Genomic DNA, 21322 nt, shown 5'->3' with positions numbered 1-21322 from the left:
GTGCCACCTGCTGCTGCTGGGTGGGCATGGGGCGCCTCACCTTGGCTATGGCGGCGCAGCACTTCCTCCAGTACTGGGTCCCACCTACTGTGCTGTGGAGATGGCTCCTCTGGTGCTGGTCTGGCTCAGCTGCAGTCTCATATCCCACTGTGGGTGCAGAGATCTTGAGTGGCACATACCCTCACCATGCCACATCACCTTGGCCACATTTCCTGTGCTCCCTCACCCCTTCGATGCATAGCCTGTGTCCTCCCTGACCCTCCACCCCTCACACCCATAGACTTACCTGGAGGGAGCTGCAAAAGGTGCTCTTCACCACTGCCTGGCTGCTACGTGTTTCTGTGTGCGTGCACATGTATGTGGCACCCCTTCCATCCTGCTGCCCCCAGAGCCAAGAAACATTGAATGCCTAGGAGGTGTGCCATCCCAGGAGAGTCTGTTGCACCCTGAAGTTTCTGATGCTACACCTCTCAGATAGTGTTCCAGAAGGACCTACTTAGTCACACAGTCCACCATGACTCCAGAAAAATGTTTGTTTATACATAATACCTTACAAAAAAAAAAAGATGTTATATTTGGGGATGTGTTATATGCAAGAAAATATAGTAATTAGACTCTGTTTTAGTGTCTAATAGCTGAAGGTCAGTTGCAGCTGTTCCAAACTTTGTCCTTTGCAGATGCAGCATGAACCAACATTGCTATTCAAAAATGTTTATCTTGCATGCCAGGGCTGTATGCCAAAAGTGAACATGTGCACAGCACACCTTCAAGAACTCCCAAATAACTCTACATGCTCCCCTTACTGACTGCTTTCCATGAATTCTGTCAGATCACTTATGGATTGTTACGGTATTCATTCCTTCAGGTCAAGTTAGACAATATATCCATAAGCATTGATATACTTTCTTGGCTTGTTTAATGAATTTCTTAGGCTGGACAAACAGTAGCCTTAAGAGCTTTATTTCTAAAATCCTGGTTTGGAGAACTTTCTGACAAGTATGGGTAGTGGCTAGTCCTTATACTGAAATCTGCCTCCTTTTTGGAAATTTCCTGGTCAGACACCTGAAGACCTATGCAAAATTAAGGCCTCCATGCATTATGTACAGGAATATTGCTTATTCAGATGTTCTGATTTCATTTTCCAGGTTTTAGGTATCTATTCTAGTATTAACTGTAAGAGAAATCTCGATTTGTCATAATAACAATTGTTACTTCTAGAAAGCCAAAGATCCATTTACCAGAACATGAGTCATAGAGTACACATTTTATGACTATTTCTCTTTTCTCAGAGTACTATACAGCAGGGCTTTTCCCTTTTCATCTTCACTTGCTAAATAAACTCAATGTCATGGTGTTACTTTGTAAACTTCCTGCACTTGTTTTTCTTATCTTTTAACCTTTCTTCCATCTTCCATTAAAGAGAATCAGATAAGGACAGTCATCTTGCCATAAAACAAGTCAGTGCACTTCTGGGTGTTTAACAAGGAATAAACTAGTTAAAGAAGGGAAGAACCAACTGATCCTGGACTTAGTTGGCCAGTTATATATCTCCACATTATCCCAAACAACTCTTTCTTCTCAGTATACCTGTGAGGTAGGGATGTGAAAGGTTAAATGATTAATCGTTTTAACTGTTAAGTCCAGTGATAACTGGTTATCTTAGCAGTTATTGTTTAGCATGGGGCAGGGTGCAGTCTGGCAGGGAAGAGGGGGAAGGGAATCTGTACAGTGCCTCAGCGGGAACCAGAAAGCAGCAGGGCAGGCAGAAGAGAGGGAGGAGGAGGAGAGGGGGAAGAGTGAGGGGGGAATAGTACCAATAGCCTATGAGTTTAAAGAGGAAAACAAGGGGCAATTTAATGACTCTTCAGTGAAATAATTAGCTGCTCGTTCGCACATGCTCCCTCCTTCCGAGCCTGAGGCATCACATGGGCTGTGTTGCCTCTGCCTTCTTTTCTCCCCATCCCTCCCCCCATCAAAGGGCCCCAGGAGCAGCTCCAAGCAACATCTGTATCCACACTGCTGTGTTATCAGTTAACCGTTTAACCAATATAATTAGAGGAGGTTAAACCAATACTTTTTAACAGAATATTTAGATCCCTACTGTGAGGTGTGTATCTTTACTTACACAGATGTTCCATTATCAACTGCACTGAACAATTATGCTTCAGAAGTTTTGCAGGAAGCCAGGCAGGATAACATTGTACTTTCTTGTCAAGCACCATTGTTCCTGCAGTATATTTTAATTGTTGTCAAATATATGTCAAACAGTATATGCTGAATTTGCAAAAAAAAATTATAAAAAATTTCTGTCCAGATATAAAAATGAAGGCAATAAGGACTGTTTTGACAATACAATAGTATCTTTGTACATTTTGATAGTTTTACCAATGCACTGAGGCTGACATGAGAGAAAGCGTTGGGGTAATTTCTTTTCCTTTGTTTCTCTCATCCCTTCTTCACCATTTATTCCCAAAACTCACAAAAAATGTGCTAGTGTTCCTTTCAGGTTCAGCTAGCCATACAAAGTAGATTGCTTCTGTTGTAAGTTTGGGTTGGGGCCAAGCTATGCTCCATTCTCACCATGGGGCCAGACCACATTCCCTCCCTCTGGTCAGCTGGTCCAGGGCCAGCTCATGCCCCCTTCTTCCCCCCTCCCTCTCGTAGAGTCAGGCCATGCCCCTACTCCCTGCGCTGCTGGTTTGGTGTCAGGGCATGGCCCCTTAATCCCACAGGGCTGCGCCTCAACTGCTCCCCCCTGCCAGGCCAAGCTGGGACAAGACCATACTCCCTTCCTCTCACAGTGTCAGGCCATGCCCCCTCCCCACACAAGGCTGGATTGAGGCTGGGTCATTCCCCCTCCTCTCTGCAGGGCTGGATTGGGGCAAACCCACCCCAACTTCCCCCATGCTGGATTGGGACTGGCTGTCCCCCTCCCCACTTTGTGTGGCCAGATGGAGCCCTGCCACACCTCCTGTGGACACCAAATTCAGTTCACCAGCCAGATACAGCCTGTGGAGGGATCAGCCACTGCTCTAAAGCTGTAGAAAATAGATTGTTTTATTTCAGAAATAGTATGTGTTTGTATAATTAAAGGTTATCCTAATGCTTTAAAAAAGGGCAGAAGTAAGTTTGACAGTATAGAATTATATAGTTGGGATGGACCCAAATGCTTATCCAACATCCATTCCAGCTTCATGGTTCTTAAACCATCAACCAGAATTTGTTATTTCTTACTTACCTATATAAATTGATTATTCCATCAATGTAGTTTAGATTCGTAGAATAGTAGGAGAGGATAAAACAAACATGTGGCCAGAGGACATATGTACAGGATTAAATTCATGAAATTATTTCTTTATAAATTAAAAAAAATATTTTGTTTGAAAAAAGTTTGTATAGTGAAGTGCATTTCCTGGGTGACTTTGGAAATAATGATGCAATACATATAGATCATATACACTTTCATAAGACATCTTATTTAAGCTTTCTTAACCATTCAACCAATAGAAAAGACTGAGAGAAGGATTTTAAAATGTGTGTTGCTGTAATTCTTTGCTTATCTCCCAACACACATGTATACCCCTCTTTGTGTTTCCACTGACCCCACACGTATACCTTTATTCTGGTGATCTTCATGTATTTTTTAGTATTTGTGTGTCACTAAAACAATATTTTTATATGATCTTAGTTCTTAAACTATTCATATTCAGTTTTATGACCCACATTTCAAACCATGTTCACAAATGGTTTGTTGATCTATCAAATACCAAGTGTATTTCTAGAGTACATCTGTAGAAGCAACAAGATATGATATCATAACATTCATAATAATTTTAAACTCCATGATTCCTATGTATAATTATAGGTCCAAAGGTTGTTTTTTTAATGTAGTCTAATTAAAAAAAACCAAACTGTTGAACTTTGCAAATAAATTGACATTTAAAGGGAGAACATAACAGAAATGTTACAACATAGGTCATATGATGTGCCATGTGTATAAAAAGTTGTGCCATGTGTATAAAAACTTAGTAGATTCCAAGAAAATCTTCTATTATGATTATTATTACAGGGGATGGAGTGCTAGATCTCTCTACAAAGAGAAGCGCAAGGTTGGAAGAGTCAAAATATGATCCATCGTGTTCTGAAAATTCAGTGTCTGGGTAAGCAGCATTTATGGATATTTGGCAGGGTGGGTAGCTTATGTAAAAAGGAACATAATGAAAAAATTCTTCTTTAAAGGCAGTTGTATGTTTGTAAGACACTTGTACAGTATATACTGACACACACATGCAGTTTATATTTTGCTTTTCTCAAGAGTTTTTGTCACTCATAAGTGTGTGTCTATGTATATATCATACGTTTCATTTGTCTTTTTCTTTTCTTTTTTTCTGTTAAAGAAAAGTTATCAGAACAATCACCAAACTTTAGTTCATGTTACTAAAAATGAACTGAAAATTTAATTACGTAATCCAATAAAGGAAGCAGGGCAGAAGATGAAAATGTAAATTTATCCTCTGAGCCTTCGTTTAGGAAACTTCTGTTTAGGACAAAGGGTAACATTAAGTTTTAGATTTTTTTTTAATATCCTTCAACTAACATGAACAAATTAAGCAGCAATTATATTTAGTATTTCTTAATGAGAGAGAGCTCTTAATCCTCATACTTACATCATGGTTCTGCCTATGGTGTGTGGTGGCAGATTGCTAAAAATGTCCATTCAGCATTAAAAATAAAACTGTTGTTTTGTGTGCTGAAAGTTACCATTACATTATCTGAAACAAAAATAGTGAAATACATTATTCTGTTAGATTTTGTTATAATGTTGGCCTCCTCCAATCCACTCACCATAGCAGGACCCTTTTTGTCACCTATACATCTTACAAGATATTATTACAAATAAGAATATTTGTTAAATCATGTAAACTTGTTTTGTTAATTTACTGAAATGATCAAATTTAAAAATTACTGAGACTTGTAATTAGAGAAATATAAATAGTGGTTGGAAGTTTAAAAACTGAGTTGTATATTGACTTAATTGTTAATTGCAGCACTTTATCTTATGCTTGTAGAAAAAAGTAGTCTTGTGGAAGTCTGGGGTGTTTGTGTGTAGTAATGTACTTATTGCTGCAAATGTTCTATAAGGGGGTTGACTCTTTTATTACTTGTTTAGCGGTAACGTCACGTTTCTACTAACAAAAACTCCTTCAGGATTTGGGCACTTAATGGAACGTTAATTGCATAATTAAAATTATACCTGTTGCTCTTCAAGCATGTATGAAAGGAAATATAGCAAGCACATGAAAATGTTATCAAATACTGAGCTAGGATTTAAAGTTCTTGGAAGGGCTGCTGTAGAAGCCACCGTATGATTTTGACACACTGTCCTACCAGAACTGTAACATTTGCTATGATAATCAGTAACTACCACATCTCAAAGGCCTAAAAGTATCAGAAGCAGTGATGTTACCTAAGCAAGGAGTATAATAAAGGAGTGGACCCTTCCCTTCCATAGCTGTGTGAGAGTCTCTCATACATCAGTTTACCATCGTTTCATTCCATCCATCCAGGAGACTACACAGACACAGAGAGGACTATGTGGAAAGAAGTGCTGAGTTTGCAGATGGTTTGCTCTCAAAAGCTTTGAAAGACATTCAGTCTGGAGCACTGGACATAAATAAAGCAGGCATACTTTATGGCATACCTCAAAAAACTTTACTTCTCCACTTAGAAGCCTTACCAGCAGGAAAGCCTGCACCTTTTAAAAATAAAACTCGAGATTTCAATGATAGTTATTCATTTAAAGACAGTAAAGAAACTTGTGCAGTGCTGCAAAAAGTAGCCTTGTGGGCAAGAGCTCAAGCAGAGCGCACAGAAAAAAGTAAACTCAGTCTACTTGAAACCTCAGAATTAAAATTCCCAACAGCTTCCAGTTACCTCCACCAGTTAACTCTACAAAGAATGGTCACTCAATTTAAAGAAAAAAGTGAAAGTCTCCAATACGAAACTTCAAGTCCTACCGTACAGTTAAAAATTCCTCAACTAAGAATAAGTTCTGTATCCAAACCACAATCTGATAGTGCTGGTCTTCTAGATGTTATGTATCATGTTTCCAAAACCTCTTCCGTCTTAGAAGGATCAGCTCTTCAAAAATTGAAAAACATACTCCCTAAACAGAACAAAATTGAATGTTCTGGACCTGTAACTCACTCAAGTGTTGACTCCTACTTTCTGCATGGGGACCTCTCTCCTTTGTGTCTTAATGCTAAGAATGGAACAGTTGATGGAACCTCAGAAAATACAGAAGATGGTTTGGATCGCAAAGATATTAAGCAGCCAAGGAAGAAACGTGGTCGCTATCGGCAATATGACCATGAAATAATGGAAGAAGCTATTGCAATGGTCATGAGTGGGAAAATGAGTGTTTCCAAAGCACAAGGAATTTATGGGGTACCTCACAGCACTTTAGAATACAAAGTTAAAGAAAGATCTGGAACACTGAAGACTCCGCCGAAGAAGAAACTCCGATTACCAGACACTGGGTTATTTAATATGACAGATTCAGGGACTGGCAGCTGCAAAAACAGCAGCAAGCCTGTGTAGATTTATTGTTAGCAAATTGTTTTTTTGTGTGTGTATGTATGTCTGTATACACACACGTGAGAAGTACATATGTTCACTCTTACAGAAGACATGAAATTATACCGTTCAAAAACCACATACATGCCTTTTTGAAAAATAGTTTTATTCAGGGTTTTCACTGTGGACAGAATTATAGAGTTGCTCACTTAATTCTGATAGTGTGTATTTAATATAATCCTTGTATAAATAGGTGAAAAAGATTCAGGTTTTATTTAGTAGTCAATAGCATAAAATGTTTTGGGAAAACAAGTATTTGTCATGTGAAGCATTATTTTTAATTGGTAAAGAACCACCCTAGCCATTCAATAAACCATCTTACTATGGAAATACACGATTAATGGTTTTCAAACTTTAATACTTCACAAAATACTTGCAATAAATTGTAAGTAACTCAGATTATACAAATCAAGGGATTTTTTTCTTCTTTTAAAAAAGCTAGTTCCTTACCAAGGAAGTGGATGTGTGAAGTATTAGTAGGATATAGTACATTCTGTGGAAGAAGAAATACATCATAACTAAATATCCAATACAAATAAAAAACAAACAAACTATTTCATTAATAAAAATGTGTGTTGGCAGACATAAAACTGCATTTTTATCATTTTAAGAGTTTTGTTGTTGGTTTAGCAAGAAATTGGTGTTTACAAAATATACTTATGAAACTGACAAATTACTGTAGCTATAGAATTATTAAATATGAAATAAGATGGAATACTAAGAGCATAACCTAATTTAAACTTTATTAATATAATTTTCCTTTTTAGTTTGGAAAATAAGATAAACTTGTAAGGTATAAGAAGAAAGTTGGAATGCAACTTAGAGCATGTTCATAATGTGCACAGAATGAGCTTGAGAATGGTTATTTTGGTTTAAATGTGCTGGTTAGTTGATGTTATGACTACTTAAAATTTATTTAAGGATTGTGTCACACTCCTATTGAAACCTCACTATAACTGAAATGTATTGCTGCTGTGACATTTCAAAATCTTTTCAGTTTATCAAAATGAATATCAAGATTTCATTTTGGTGGGCCGTTACATTATCATTTTGCTAATAACCAAATTTGCAGTTCAGGGTCTTGATAGAAATACAAATATTAAACAGTAAAGCTGTTTTGAACTCTCATTAGTATAAATTCTTTGTAAATTTGGTAGTTGGAAGCTAGGCCATTCACTTTAAATAGATAACTTAGAATCTAAGAGAGACCAGTTATCTTCAGATTGCAGTTTTTATGTGATTTTCAAAATATTTACATTGGCTTTTATAGACTATGTAATTTTGGTGGTATAATATCATAAAGCATATGTCAACATATGAAGAATGAGGGCTTGCTTTATATGTTCAAAATTCAACATCAATGCCCTTTTTCCATTTAAAAAATAGGTTTAGATTATTTCTAGACACATGATTTGGCTTAGAAAAAACACTTTTATTTTTCCTTTTAAAATTTTGCACACATACATTTTCAAGTATGTTTTTCACTTAAATGCGCTGATGTATAAGTAAATTTGCCTACACATCCTATCTAAATATAAGACTACATTAGCCATGCAGGGGTCACATCATTTCATCAATTTTTAGATAGGCTTGCCATTGAACTAATCCAATGGTGAGTTTGTTTAAAATTTGCAAAATCTAGTCCTTGGTTATTTACCGTATTGCAGTCAATTATTTCTATTTTTAAACAAATGAATCTATAACAAATTAAAACTGCACAGCCAATATATCAGTTCTTTGGTCTCTTAGATCTATACTGAATCCTCATCAGCTATTAAGTTTTACTTGCATATTAGAAAATGAATCCTTTTTTTATTTTTTAACAGAACTGTACCTAATAACAAAGGGATCACAAAACAGCAGATGTCAGGGTCATCTTTCATTTTAAAGAAGTAAGCCATATTTAGTGAGGGCCAGAAAGATTAATTTGTTAATATATCCCCCACTGGAAAATAAAGTTGAAAATACTTAAATGTTTCAAAAACTCTCTTTATACAGAATTTTACTTGCAAACGTTTGGGCTTCAGTATATTGCCTAATATTTGTACCATGCTGAAGTTTTTTATTCCTCAGACAATATTATAAATTGAGTCAGAAGTTTATATTGAAGGCAATTTACAGTACATTTTTATATAATTTAAAAGATGACCTGACCAAATAATTGACAGGATTCATAAAATCAGGGATCATTTTACTATTGACTTAACAGTGATTAGTAGTTTTGTATGTAATATTATAATTAATTTTCTGCATTTTAGTAATTGTATTTATTTATTTTTTGGTCAGAAATAGTATATTAAAATATTTTTTGATAGTTTATAGATGATACTCAACATGTAAGTGTTTAAAAGAAACAGAATTATTTGTTTCTAATTATTAGGCTTACCTTTGATTATACAAGTAAGGAAAGGCAGGGAAATGTTTAGGTTCCCCTTCCCCCATCCTAATGTATTCCATTTAAATGTCATTTAAATTATACTTTTTGAACTGTTTTATAAATTCAGTTACCAGTCACTACTTAGTAATTGACAATTTCTGAAAATTCATGTTTCAGCAGACTTTTAAATGAAGGCGAAAGCAAGCCCTACATGCTTTCTACTTATTTGAATGTTTCTCAAGTATTTTATATTAAAAAACAGTGCCTCTGTTTTTAGAACTACTGCTCAGTAAAGTTGTTTAAACCATTTCTGGTAGCTAATGACAATTTTATATTAAATTGTATATTAACTTTAGTGAGACTGATTTTTTTAGTTGTTTACAGTACAAATACTTGTATTTGTTTTTTAATTGCAGTATTTCCATTGTCGCAGTAATTTAGTAAAACTCTGTGGCTGCCTTGATTTTTGACAGATTTTGTTAATAACTGATTTTTAGGCAATTAGTTATATTTATGCATAAATCAATTGCACTATAATTCATGAATTATTTATTACAATATTTTCTAATGACTTTCATGTATTTGTCTTGTGTTGTAAATGTACTGTAATTCTGTTTCTTCTTTGTGTTGTTATATACCTAAATCTGATTGTATGAATTTAATTGTTTAGTTAACGTGTTTCTACGTTGTAATTTGTAGTAAAGCACTTCAATGCTTTTGCACATAAATTTACAACACTGATGTGTGATTGATTTGCTCATTCAGTAAAAAAAAAAAAAAAAAAGACTGAACACTGGCTCATTTGACTTACTCCTTAGGCACAATTTCACTATTTGTGGAATAAGATCATGGCAGGTATACGTTTATATTATGTTGATAGTTGTTTCTACAATGAAAAAACATTTATAAAGCATATGAGAAAGAGGGAGTGTCAAAATAAGATGAATTGCCAATGAATTGAAAAAAAATCTTTAGAAAACTTAGAGTTATAATATACAAGGGAACGTAAAAGGGATTTTTAGTTGAATATGGGTAGAAAACAATCTAGTAGCTTTGTGGCTTAATCATCAAATTAATAATTAAAAGGAGGTGGGGCATCATGATATATAGACCACTTACTGTGACCTCCCAGAACATCACTGGTCCATGGACTAAGGTTTGGAAACTATTGATCTGAATTACCTCCTCTGTCTGAAAAAACAGAGATTGGAACTCTGGTGAAGGAAATCTTCAGGGATTTCTCTATTGGAGTTCCTCCCTTACAGTTCTCTCAGGTTGGAGGAAGAAAGCAGATCTTGATTACATTTATTTTTAAACAGCATTGGCCACCAAACCAACCATCAATCCTGGTGAGTCACCTTGCAGCAGTGTCAATTTTAGATTCCTTGGCAATGATCAGCCTTGCCACCCAACAAGAGAACTCAGCAAAAAAGATAATGCTGGATCTGGATCTGTTATAATTACTAGTGATTATATGAAGAGCTTGAGTATAGGAAACAATATATGTTAATTCTCCTGCCTCTAGTCCATCCGTTTTCTACTCATTCCCTCTGCCTGAACCTTCTAAACCAAAAGACGTCTTTTGCACTAGAGGATGGAAGTTTTGTAGTTGTAGTTTTGTAATTCCTCCTACTTGTTTCTTTTAGGAAAGGAAATTCAGGAGTGTGGATCTCTAGAATTAATTAACTGGGTTTCTGTGCTGCAGCCTTTCCCACAGGAATTATTGTGATGATTTAGTTTGTGGTTAAGAAACATACCAGGACCAGTGAGAGAAAGTGCTATCAAGGAAACAACTTTCTGAAGTGTAGCTCTTAATACTTAAAAATGTTTGTGAAATTATTAAAACATGAAAGTTAGATAAACATATGTTTAAATATATGACTATATAGAGAGAGGAACAAATCCCTTTAAAATAAACAGCTTCTAGTTCTAGATTCTGAACTGCAGCTAAAATGTGCTGAGCACAGGGTCAGTGTAGGATGATGGAAAAGTGATTTGTTTTTCTGTGAACTTGGGGTCATCAGAACAGTGGTTCAAGTTAGTGGCACAAGTTGTCTGTGGTTCTACAGGGCTGTCTTGGGCACAGAGCCACACCAGCTCTAGTTGATGACCAGGAGAGGAATTACGTAGAGCAACCAAGAGTGGATTTTCATTTAGGGATTACTTTACACATTGGAAAATCTTTAAGTAACTGTTCAAAGCAACTTTCAGAAGGTCTAGCCCATAATTTTGAGATAACTTTATGGATGAAGTTTCTTATACTAGTGAGAATATATTTTATTTTGATGCTATAATATTCAGATTTTGGATGTCTAATGTTAAAAAAGTAATCGGGCAAAGAACCTATAATTGATAAAGCAGATATGTACATCACAACGACTGACCTTTGTCTGGAGACTTCAGTCTGTATTAGCTTTATATCATACCCTTCACTTTGGCATTCAAACATTATTTTTTATTATAAATAGCTTAATGTTAAAGGCCTACTATTATGCTTGATAATTTTTTATTGTTTAAGTTTCAAAATGTTCTTATATTTTAAAAAATGTACAAACTACTATATTTTTTATAGTCTGATTATTGATATCTAGACATACAATATTTTTCTATTAATTTACACTTGTTTCAAATTTGTTATTACAATAAGTCTAATAAGAATAAATATATGCATATTATAATTTCCATATTAAATTTATGTGAATGGTCCCTAAACTGTTTTATAATAAGACTACCATAACAGACTCCACAATGCAGTGGAGTTTCACAACCAGTTATATCTTGATCTCTGCCATGTCCCTGGATAATATTTTTACCTCTTTTAGATTATAACTACACAGAATTTTGTTTTCTCATGTCATCAATATTTTAAATTGAATATTAAAATCAATTTCAGGTACTAATATCAGGATTAGTTGAGGGTTTTCAGAGGCATTCAAAATGATGTTTCATTTTGAATACATTCAACCTTCATATTCAATATTTCAGGCAAAGAAAAATGTCAGGAATAATTCATCAGTTTACTTTTATAGCAAAAAAATAAAACTTGCCTTGGACAAAAAGTTAGTTTATTAAACATATAAAACTGTATGTACAATTTAATGAGAAAGCTGAAGTAACTTACAGATTTTTGTAAATCAGAGGTGATCTAGTGTGTTTACATTTCCTTTGAATTAGTTAATGAATTACTTAAGGTAATTCAAATAAACTATACACATGGTATCTTAAAATGTCTTGGTTCATGATCAACAATGTTGTAAAAGCAATCAAAATAAAATTTCTCCCTAATGGAGACTAAAATTATGAAATTACTGGAGATAATGATAGACTAAATAGCTTGTGTCATGTTCAGAGTTTGGTGATATGTTTAAACCAATTCATACTTTTCTAAAACAGAATTCTTTTTTAATATGATTTGTTCCTTCCTGTTGCAATTTGTATTAATAAAAATTTTTAATTATAGAGGTTAAAATGTGATTGTATTAGCTGTCAAACAATTGATTTTATATTTAATTGAAGAAAGATCTGTATTAATTCCTACACTGGAACATTTTCAGCTTTTCAATTTAAATGATTGATTAGGTAAGTAATACTACTAGTTTTACTAAATTTCTGAGAAACCAGATAAGTAGTTTAAAAATAGTAGATCGTAACTGATTTTATTTTGGTTGAATTATCTTCAAGAAAAGTTGGTTTGAAGTCTTTTTTAGATGTAGCTCTTTCCCTTTAAGATTTAAGGGGATTCTATCAAAATAATAATCATTTACTTGAGACATTGTTTGTTTCTGTTTTGTGCAAATACAGAATTGTGTGTGTGCGCTATATACAATGGAAGCCTGTGGCAGACTCTGCACCCAAGTATTAAGAACTGGAAAGAACAAGAATTTTTATCTAAAAAGAATAATAACTACAATGAATGACTACTTTAAATGATGTCTGTGGCCTACTAAGGTTGAGTATCTTCTTAAATACATTTTAAAATAAATTCATAATAAATACTGAAAAGATTATCCTATGCTTAAAGTGCAGGACCAGGAGTCAGAAGAGAGGTTCTGTTCTCGCCTCTGCCATAGACTTCCATTGTGACTTTAAGCAAGTAATGTATCTTTCTGTCCCTCAACTACTCCAGTCTTAAAGATGGGATAGCATGTACCTCATATTTGTTGTGAGACTAAATCCATTAATGTTCCTAAGGTAATTTGAAGCCCTGCTGGGAAAGATTCCAGGAGATCAATATTATTATAGTTATTTTTCATCTTTAAAATACTATTTCACACTTTTTTCTTTCAAGTACCACTTTATTTTCAGAATATTGTCCATGCTAGGAATATAATGGTACTATGTATAACATACATATCCACTGAAATGAAATATTTCTATGAGAAACTTGCAAATATGAATAGTTGTATAAATAGGATGGAAAGGTTTTTAATTTTTTTTTTTTTTTTTTTTAGGTTTTCATCTTCAATTTAACCATTAAAATGTAACATACTTGTTATTTTACTGTAATTTATTTTTTGTTTTTGATTTGTTTTTGTTTTCAGTTCAAGTTCAACAGCTGGTGCAAAATCAGAGGAAACAACTAAATTGGAAAAAGAAAAATCAGCACTAAACAAGGTTTTGGAGTCTTTGTGCTCATATCACTGGCAACAGATTTTGGCTATGTTGAAATTTTTAATCCAAGATCAAAATGTTCCTTCACTTTGCATTTGCAAGGAACCATATATCCACTCAGAAACTCAGAAACCCTTCAGCGAAGAGGATGTGCATGTTTCATTTTGCAGTTGCGATGGACATATGCTGACAAAAAGGTGCTGTTTACAAAATCAAAAACCAAACATTTGTTTACCATCTCTATCTGTTTGTATTAAAGATTTGCATTGTTTGTCATGCCAAGCTGTAGCTATTGGATGTATTAAAACAATGAATAAAGGGATTACCAGCGATTGTAATCCATATAGGTGCTATACTGGACAACTGCAGAACTGTAGCAACAAACATTCTGTGAGAGCAGCAACTTCTTATTCAACTGAAGATTGTGATCTATCAAACAGCATTAAAAATTCTACTAGATCTCGCAGCCCATCACCACCTCCATTATCACCTGTCCAGAATCATGAATTTGAAACATTAGAAGGCTCAATCACAGATTTTCCAGCCGTAGATAACAAACAACTTGAAATAACTATTAACCAACCTCCATCCCTCTTGCCAGCTGAAGGAAGCAATGGAATGTGTGATCTTGAAAGTAAAATGTACAGAAGAGTGCCTGATCACTCAGACAAAACTTTGCTGTCAGCAGATCAGGAAAGCATCAAATATGTTATTAATTCTGAAAAGTTTGAAAAAGGTGACAATCCTGCCATTTTTCAGGATCTAATGGATCGCATTAATGAAAAATTAAAATCAATAGAAACTACAGATATAACAGCAAATCTTGTTAAATTGTCTAACAATGACAGGACACCAGAAAATGATATAAAATTGAGAGACTTCATAACATCTCTCTTGCATAATGCTACAGCAAGTGATTACAGTTTTATGGAGTTGCTTAGCCAACACGATAAACAAGTGAAAAATAAAATTATCCAAACAAGATTTCGCAAGCGCCAGGAAACTTTATTTGCAATGTATAATTCTCCCGATTCACCACTGTTTAGGCGACAATCTTTGCAAATCAAGAGGGAACTTGCAAGTTTTGATGACACATTTATGAGGAAAAAATCAAGTTTGGAGAGAAATACAAAGAAATCTACAAAAAATTATGATAAAATGTCACCAGACAAAGGAGACAATTATAACATGTTAGAAGACAAAGCTTTACAAAATCATAAATATGATCCAAGTATAAATTGCCAAATTAAATCATTGTCTTTGCCAGCAGATCAAGCAGAATCATTGGAACTACCTCTGAATAATTTGAAAAGTAACTCTGGTTTTGTGGCTCTTTCAGAAAACATCAGTGCTACAACAGCCAATCAGTCTAATTTTGCAAAAATGCAAGGAGACTATGCAGAAAAAGAGACTGGTCAGATTTCTTTGAAGCAGGAATATAATGGCATCTTGAGCAGAACCAAACGTAACATTGTGCCTCCTGGATGGTACTCTGTATATGTAACAAACAATATTTTATTTAAAAAATCATCCAAAGCAAAAAATTCTCCTGAAACTTTGGAAAGAGTGAAGGTCATTAAAAATCTTCAAGCTGAAAGAACTAGTGATAGTGATGTAAATAAAATTGTGAGGAACACAAATCTACAGGTTGTTGTGGAACGCTTGGAAGATACAATAAACTTAGCCCAAAAGACTAAAAGTCCATTGTTGGAAACATATAAAATATCCAGAAACTTGAAAGACAATACTTATGAGTATGATACGAGCCCAACTGCTAGGAGAGGTCTACATTTTACCATGAGTGAAATAGAATGTACAGGACAGAGTTTCCTTCCAGAGTCTCATGTGCCAAGCAGCAATAAAAGCCAAACAATTTTTATGGCAACAGGAGAATGCAAAGAGGATGTAGGTGGAGGATGTGAAGACAACCTCTTTAAATCTTTACCCTTTGATTCAGGCAGCTTGACTTCTACTAATGGAGATTTAGAAACAAGGTCTGAAACTGGAGAGAGTACATCTCACCTAGGTTACTCTAGCCCTATTAAGCTTATGTTTGTCTCGGAGATTAATAGTAGTGAAGGAGTCAAATATACTTTAACTTCTGCCAGTACCCCTTCTAAAGCAAATACTGAACTTAGTTTATTTGAGAATCACCCAAATGCAGTATCAGAGGAAGAACACAAAACAGGAGATCTTGAGCCTGAAATCCGTGTTGAAGATTGTGGTTGTAATTGCAATGAAAGTTTAAATAAAGAGGAATCAAATTGTGATTATTCTGGGGCAACTGCAAATTCCTGTGCAGCGGGTGAAACTGACACAAAAAACTGTAAGCAAATTGAAGAAACTGTGGAAAAAGCAAGCAGTGGCAATGATCCCTCTGTTTTAAAAAGAAAACCTGGCAGGCCTAAAAAAATAGGTCCTCAAGTTGTAAAACAGGTTAAGAGACCCATTGGACGACCTCCAAAGCCTAAAATAGATATAGCTGAAAGCACTGATAATAGAAATAAACCCACCAGTATTGGGAAAAATACTAAATCTGATGTAGCAGTGCTAGAAGAAGTTAATCAAAACAAAAATATTACTGTGACAGTTGTTTATGGAAGGTCAAGAAGAACTAAAAGGCATGTTTCTGAAGGAAATAATATAATTCGTGCTATGCCTACTCAACATGCTGATTCCAATTTTACAAATGACTCGAATGAACTGAAGCAAAATTTAGAAACTGAAAACAGTTTGGTTGATATAGTAAAATCCTCACGGATTTCTGCTGAAAATGAGATCTTTGGGTCTGTGTATGAGTATATCAGACCGATCAAGAATAGCCCAGTATTACCACACCCTTGCAGCAATATCATACGACCAAATCAGAAGCCTTTAAACACCATTAGAAAGCCTGGTAGGCCAGCAAAAGTAAAAATCTCTGGCATATCAGTGACTGTTTATGGAGTTTCACCTCAGGAAAGAAAAGTGAGTATTAGCAGCTGCTTGCCTCCTTTACAACAACAAAGCATGTTAGAAAAAACTATATCAGAGGAGAAAAATAAACAACAGTGCAATAAGATGGATGAAATGAAGAGGATACAAAACGACTCTAGGAAGGATGGTTCAGACAATGTGATTGCAACAGTATCAAGAAAACATAAAATTCCTTTGAGGCATTCTGTTAGAGACAGAAGACCATCAATGCCTTTCCTACATTCATTAGCGTCTTCTAGTGCATTTAGTTGTAGAAGTGCCTTGCTCCGTAAATCGTATAAGCTCCATCTGAAAAAAGCTAAAGATCAAAAAGAAAAACATAGGCAGTCAGATCTGAGCACAGTATCCAAAGGTACCTCAGAAACTAGAAATTCAGGGAATGCAAAACAGGGTTCTGAGGATGGTGAATTCAGACCCATTAATGAAGTTTCATCAGATCCCATTTTTTCATCAAATCCTTCTCTCAGGTGGTGGGCTACATCCACTTCAAATGATTCCTTGTTGGAAGAACTAAATAATAGATTTGAACAGATAACCAATACCTGGTTGCGAGTGGGGGGAAATGAGTTTGAAAAATGTACATATGAAAAAAGGGATCATGTTGAACAAGACTGTAGCATTAAAGTGTCAGACTCTTTAGACACCTGTCTGGTAGAACTTGAAGCATCACCTATAAAAATGCTTTTCCAGAAAAAGTGTAATATGAATGAACTCTGTACCTGGTTTATGCAAACTACAGAAACACAGTCTCTCTCTCTTGTAAGAAAAGCCAATGCTCGCAATCCTCTGGAAGTAATTAGTACTAGAGGGATAAAGATGGGAACAAAACAATCTGATCTTAATACTAGCCCTTTCAGAAAGCACTTTAAAAAGTTTGCACTATCCTCTCCTTCAAAACCAGCAGGGAAACTACAAATATTGCATAATATGGTCAGGTCTCCAGTCCTGAACATGAAAAGTAATTTCACACTAGCCAGATTAAGAAGAACTGAATTTAAGAAGTTACAGCATGATAGGTGGCAACAAGTGAAAAAACTGTATAACCAGGAAACAGTTGACTGGACATCTAAAAAGAAAAACTTAAGATTCTTTTGCCAAAGCCAGTTTTTCAAAAATGTGAGTGGGGAAACGAGTGCTAGAATACCTACGGTCCAGGAGAAAAATGTAGAAAACCAGCCCACCAAAAACTTGGTAGAATCTCACAGTAGAATCTTGCCATCTGAAACTGAAATCAGAGATGCATTTCTTCAACAGGCAGTGGAATCGCCTGACTTCAGCACACATCCTGGTCTAGCAAATATTTTTAAATTGTGTGCAGAAACAAGTGGAGCAAATTGTAGTGAAGAAAATACTATAAAAGAACAGAACCAAGGTAACCTGTGTCGAAGTACATGGAGACCTAAAACCTTTAAGGATTGTCGAATATTTTTGAGAAAAATAAACCATATTGAGCAGCACAACTCCTTTAAGTTAAATACTATCATTTATTCTCCTGAGGCTGTTGAAAGTAAGAACAGTCAGCACAGTATTGAGGAAAAACAATATCCAACTTTAAGGTCCCAGTCTGCTAGGCAAGTTGCATTAAAGAGTCAAGCAAAAGATGTGGAAACATGTAGAGGATCTAATCCTTCCAAAATGACTGAAAGCCTGGATGACCAACTAAACAGCAAAACATCAAGCAGCGCTATAAACAATGATGCCAATTCTGCTGATAGTTCTGAAATTCAAAACACAATAAACAAAAGAAAAAGACTACAATGGGAGACCACTGATATGAATATCAGAAAAAGGCATAAGAGACAATCAAACAGTAATGAACAAATGACAAGTTATTACTCAAAATACCAGCTAGGTAAGTTCTTAAAGTGCTGATTTTTAACTTAAAGAGTAATAATCAGAGAAGCAGAGTATCTATCTTACAATTAGTTTTGAAGTACAAAAATATTCAGTCTTCAAAGAGTAATAGAACTGAATATCTTATAACATCAAAATAGTGCTTGAAAATGTAGTTAAAAATTTAAATCATACCTTCTTGTTTTATTAAAGTGTTTTACTTGTTTTTACAATAAGTGTTTTACAGTATAATAAAGCTGAGCCTGATAATGATTAAATAAGCCAACAAAGAATGACCTACTTTCACTGGCATAATCTGAGAAAAAGACAGGACAAATCCGGCCTACATGAAATCAATCAGAATTTTTTGTTAATCTTAATAGGGTTAAGATTTCACCCAGATTGCATAGTCCCAGGAATGTCTAGAAGCAGTTAACTGCAAAATAAATTGGCATGTATTAATATCTTACTCACATGAGTAGTCAAACTGATTTCAGTAAAATTACTAAGGTCAGTAAGCATTTATTGTGCATGAAGTTCCACAGTAAGACCCATAATTCTTACAAAAACATAAAATACTATTTTTCTAAGTAACTTCTCTATGGGTACATCTACACAAGGTGCTGAATTTGCAGTAGCCTAATAATACTACGCAGTAGCGCATCACAGCATGAACAGTGCTAATACACTACTGCACAGTATTATTTGGCTACTGTGAAGTTCCATCACTTAAGAGACATTTGCTGATACTACTGCGCAGTAACTCTGGTTACTGTGCATATATTTAGTACTTGCTAATACAAGTACTAAATAAGCAAGGATTAGCAAGTACTAAATAAATGTGCAGTAACCGCTGCACAGTAGAATCTCGTGTAGATGCGCCTCATGTAGCCCTGAAAAGTAGTTTACAATTGGAAATGATGAAGTAAAATTGAATATCCTTCGTCCCTTCTAAATTGAAGAAAACTGTCCCTGTTCTTCAACTGAATTGAAGAAAAATGGAAATTTTGTTTTGGCTTATAAATTAAAGTATTGAATTGTACCTTTTTAGTAATTGCAGTACACAAAAATATTGTGTTTGCTTGTATTTACACAAGATAAAGTAGAAAAATATGAACTGTGAGCATTGTATTCTTATGTTCATTCAATGTTGTCTTAGTTCCTCAAAGCTAAAGTTTTTACATACATGTATACTATTTGTTGTGCTGTAAATGCAGTCATTTGGGGCCATACTCAACAGTAACAGAAATACCTGACCTTGAACTTATGATGTTACTGTAAAAAAGCCAGATGCATAAATGGAAGGGGTAGCATATCCATTTTTCTTTCACGGATGAAGAAAGAGCTCTCTCCTGACCACAGTATATTTCTTACATAATTCTGTCTGTAACAAAGAAACTTTGTATTCAAATTACATTTATTTCTGAATTTAACTTTTCAGTGGCAAAAATCTACAAGTAACTTATTACTGCAACATATTCTCATGTTAGTTCTGTTCAGGAATCTTAATTTTATTTTACTGATAACTTTCCTTCTTTTGTTTTAATTCTTTACAAAGTCTGATAACTGCTCTAATATTGTTACATTATTTCATTTTAAACTTTTGTTATATTTTTTATTATTATTCATAATTTCCCATATCTGTTGGTGTCTATAGAAAAGATGTCATAGCTCACTAGCATCTCCAAAAGAAGTACTGACTTCAAAGACAAACATCTTAGGCTGTAATCTTGGAATTGCATCCATGCTGGTAGACTCCAGAGCCTGTATAGACAGGCCCCCTACAAGGATGCTGCTGCAAGATCACTTTAACAAACTCTGTGTTGTTAAAGTTGTAGAAAAGGATATTTTCTTTCTCATTAATGGACTCGATATTAAATTGTCTGCACTAGCCTTGGAAATCATAAGTACATTTTTAGTAAATTGTTTATGGTTCTTGCTTAGAAATGTGCTAAAATGATTTTCTCCATCTAGTCTTGCACACACACCAGCTTTCACTCATAATTCCTGCATCTAGAAGCTTCATGTGAATAGAGGTATCATACATTTGTATCTTCTTTGGGGTGCATGCGTGTTATTGAAGTATCAAAATTAACATTGTTGTGCTAAGGTTTTCGGTGCATGAAATAATATTATACATATATTTTTTGTCAATATTTTCAAGTTTTTCCTCAATAATTATTAATCTGGTTATCAAACTGAAGAAGATCCAGGGAAATTTCTTGAATATTCCTTAAGGATTTGATGTTCTCTTTCAGGAAGGACTCAGGTGACAGGCAGGACATTAATATCAAAGAGTTGCATGTAGCAAGTTCTTGTTAAAATCTGAGAGCCAGATGACCAAACACAGATGTATGCTATTGAGTTTTTACAGCATGAGTCCCCTTCCCACAAATAGCAGCATCCTTGCATATATTTCTCTATTTAACAGCTGAGATTGTTTTTCTTGTTCAAAAGTAGTTAGGTACTTTGAACCACAACATTTTTCTTCATTTTTTTACTTGTTTGTGAAATGGCTGCTGCAGTGATACATCTGGACATACTGAGGGCTTACTTCTATATTCAAATGCAGGTTGTTGGCAGACAAACATGTTACCATAAGGTAAACTTTGCATTTATCATGGGCTAAGAATGTGCATCTGGGCAGATACCAGAACATAAGTTTACTAAAATATCTTTATTCTAGGTAACTTGATTATGTAGCTCAGAAAACAAAAATAATTTGTCATTGAAAATTATGAAATAAAATGGAATACCTCTCCTCCCTTCACTTTGGAGTTCCATCCCATGATAACTGCCCACATGCATAGTGTTAGCCCATAGTGGATGCAAAGTAGCTTATACCTCAACTAAAATGGGAAAATGACCTAATGCACTGTTAAGTTCATA

General features: G+C 34.7%; 1 protein-coding gene across 11 annotated transcripts in view; it reads left to right on the top strand.

The window, feature by feature from the left end:
• The window catches only part of LCORL (ligand dependent nuclear receptor corepressor like), a 194292-nt gene that overhangs the window by 136217 nt on the left and 36753 nt on the right, over positions 1 to 21322 (top strand). For 6 of the 11 annotated variants that reach the window (XM_059721601.1, XM_019480065.2, XM_059721603.1 and 3 more), the window contains 2 exons: positions 4070 to 4160; positions 13555 to 18452. In XM_059721601.1, coding sequence (XP_059577584.1) covers positions 4070 to 4160; positions 13555 to 18452 — 4989 coding nt within the window. Of the gene's footprint in view, positions 1 to 4069; positions 4161 to 5567; positions 9805 to 12850; positions 12962 to 13554; positions 18453 to 21322 lie in introns of those variants that run through there. The other 5 variants (XM_014607683.3, XM_019480090.2, XM_014607681.3 and 2 more) reach the window with 4 other exon arrangements.

Source organism: Alligator mississippiensis, chromosome 2 (genome assembly GCF_030867095.1).
Source record: "Alligator mississippiensis isolate rAllMis1 chromosome 2, rAllMis1, whole genome shotgun sequence".
Taxonomy (NCBI): Eukaryota; Metazoa; Chordata; order Crocodylia; family Alligatoridae; genus Alligator; species Alligator mississippiensis.
Note: the sequence above shows the minus strand (reverse complement) of the source record. Positions and strands in the feature narration are given on the sequence as shown.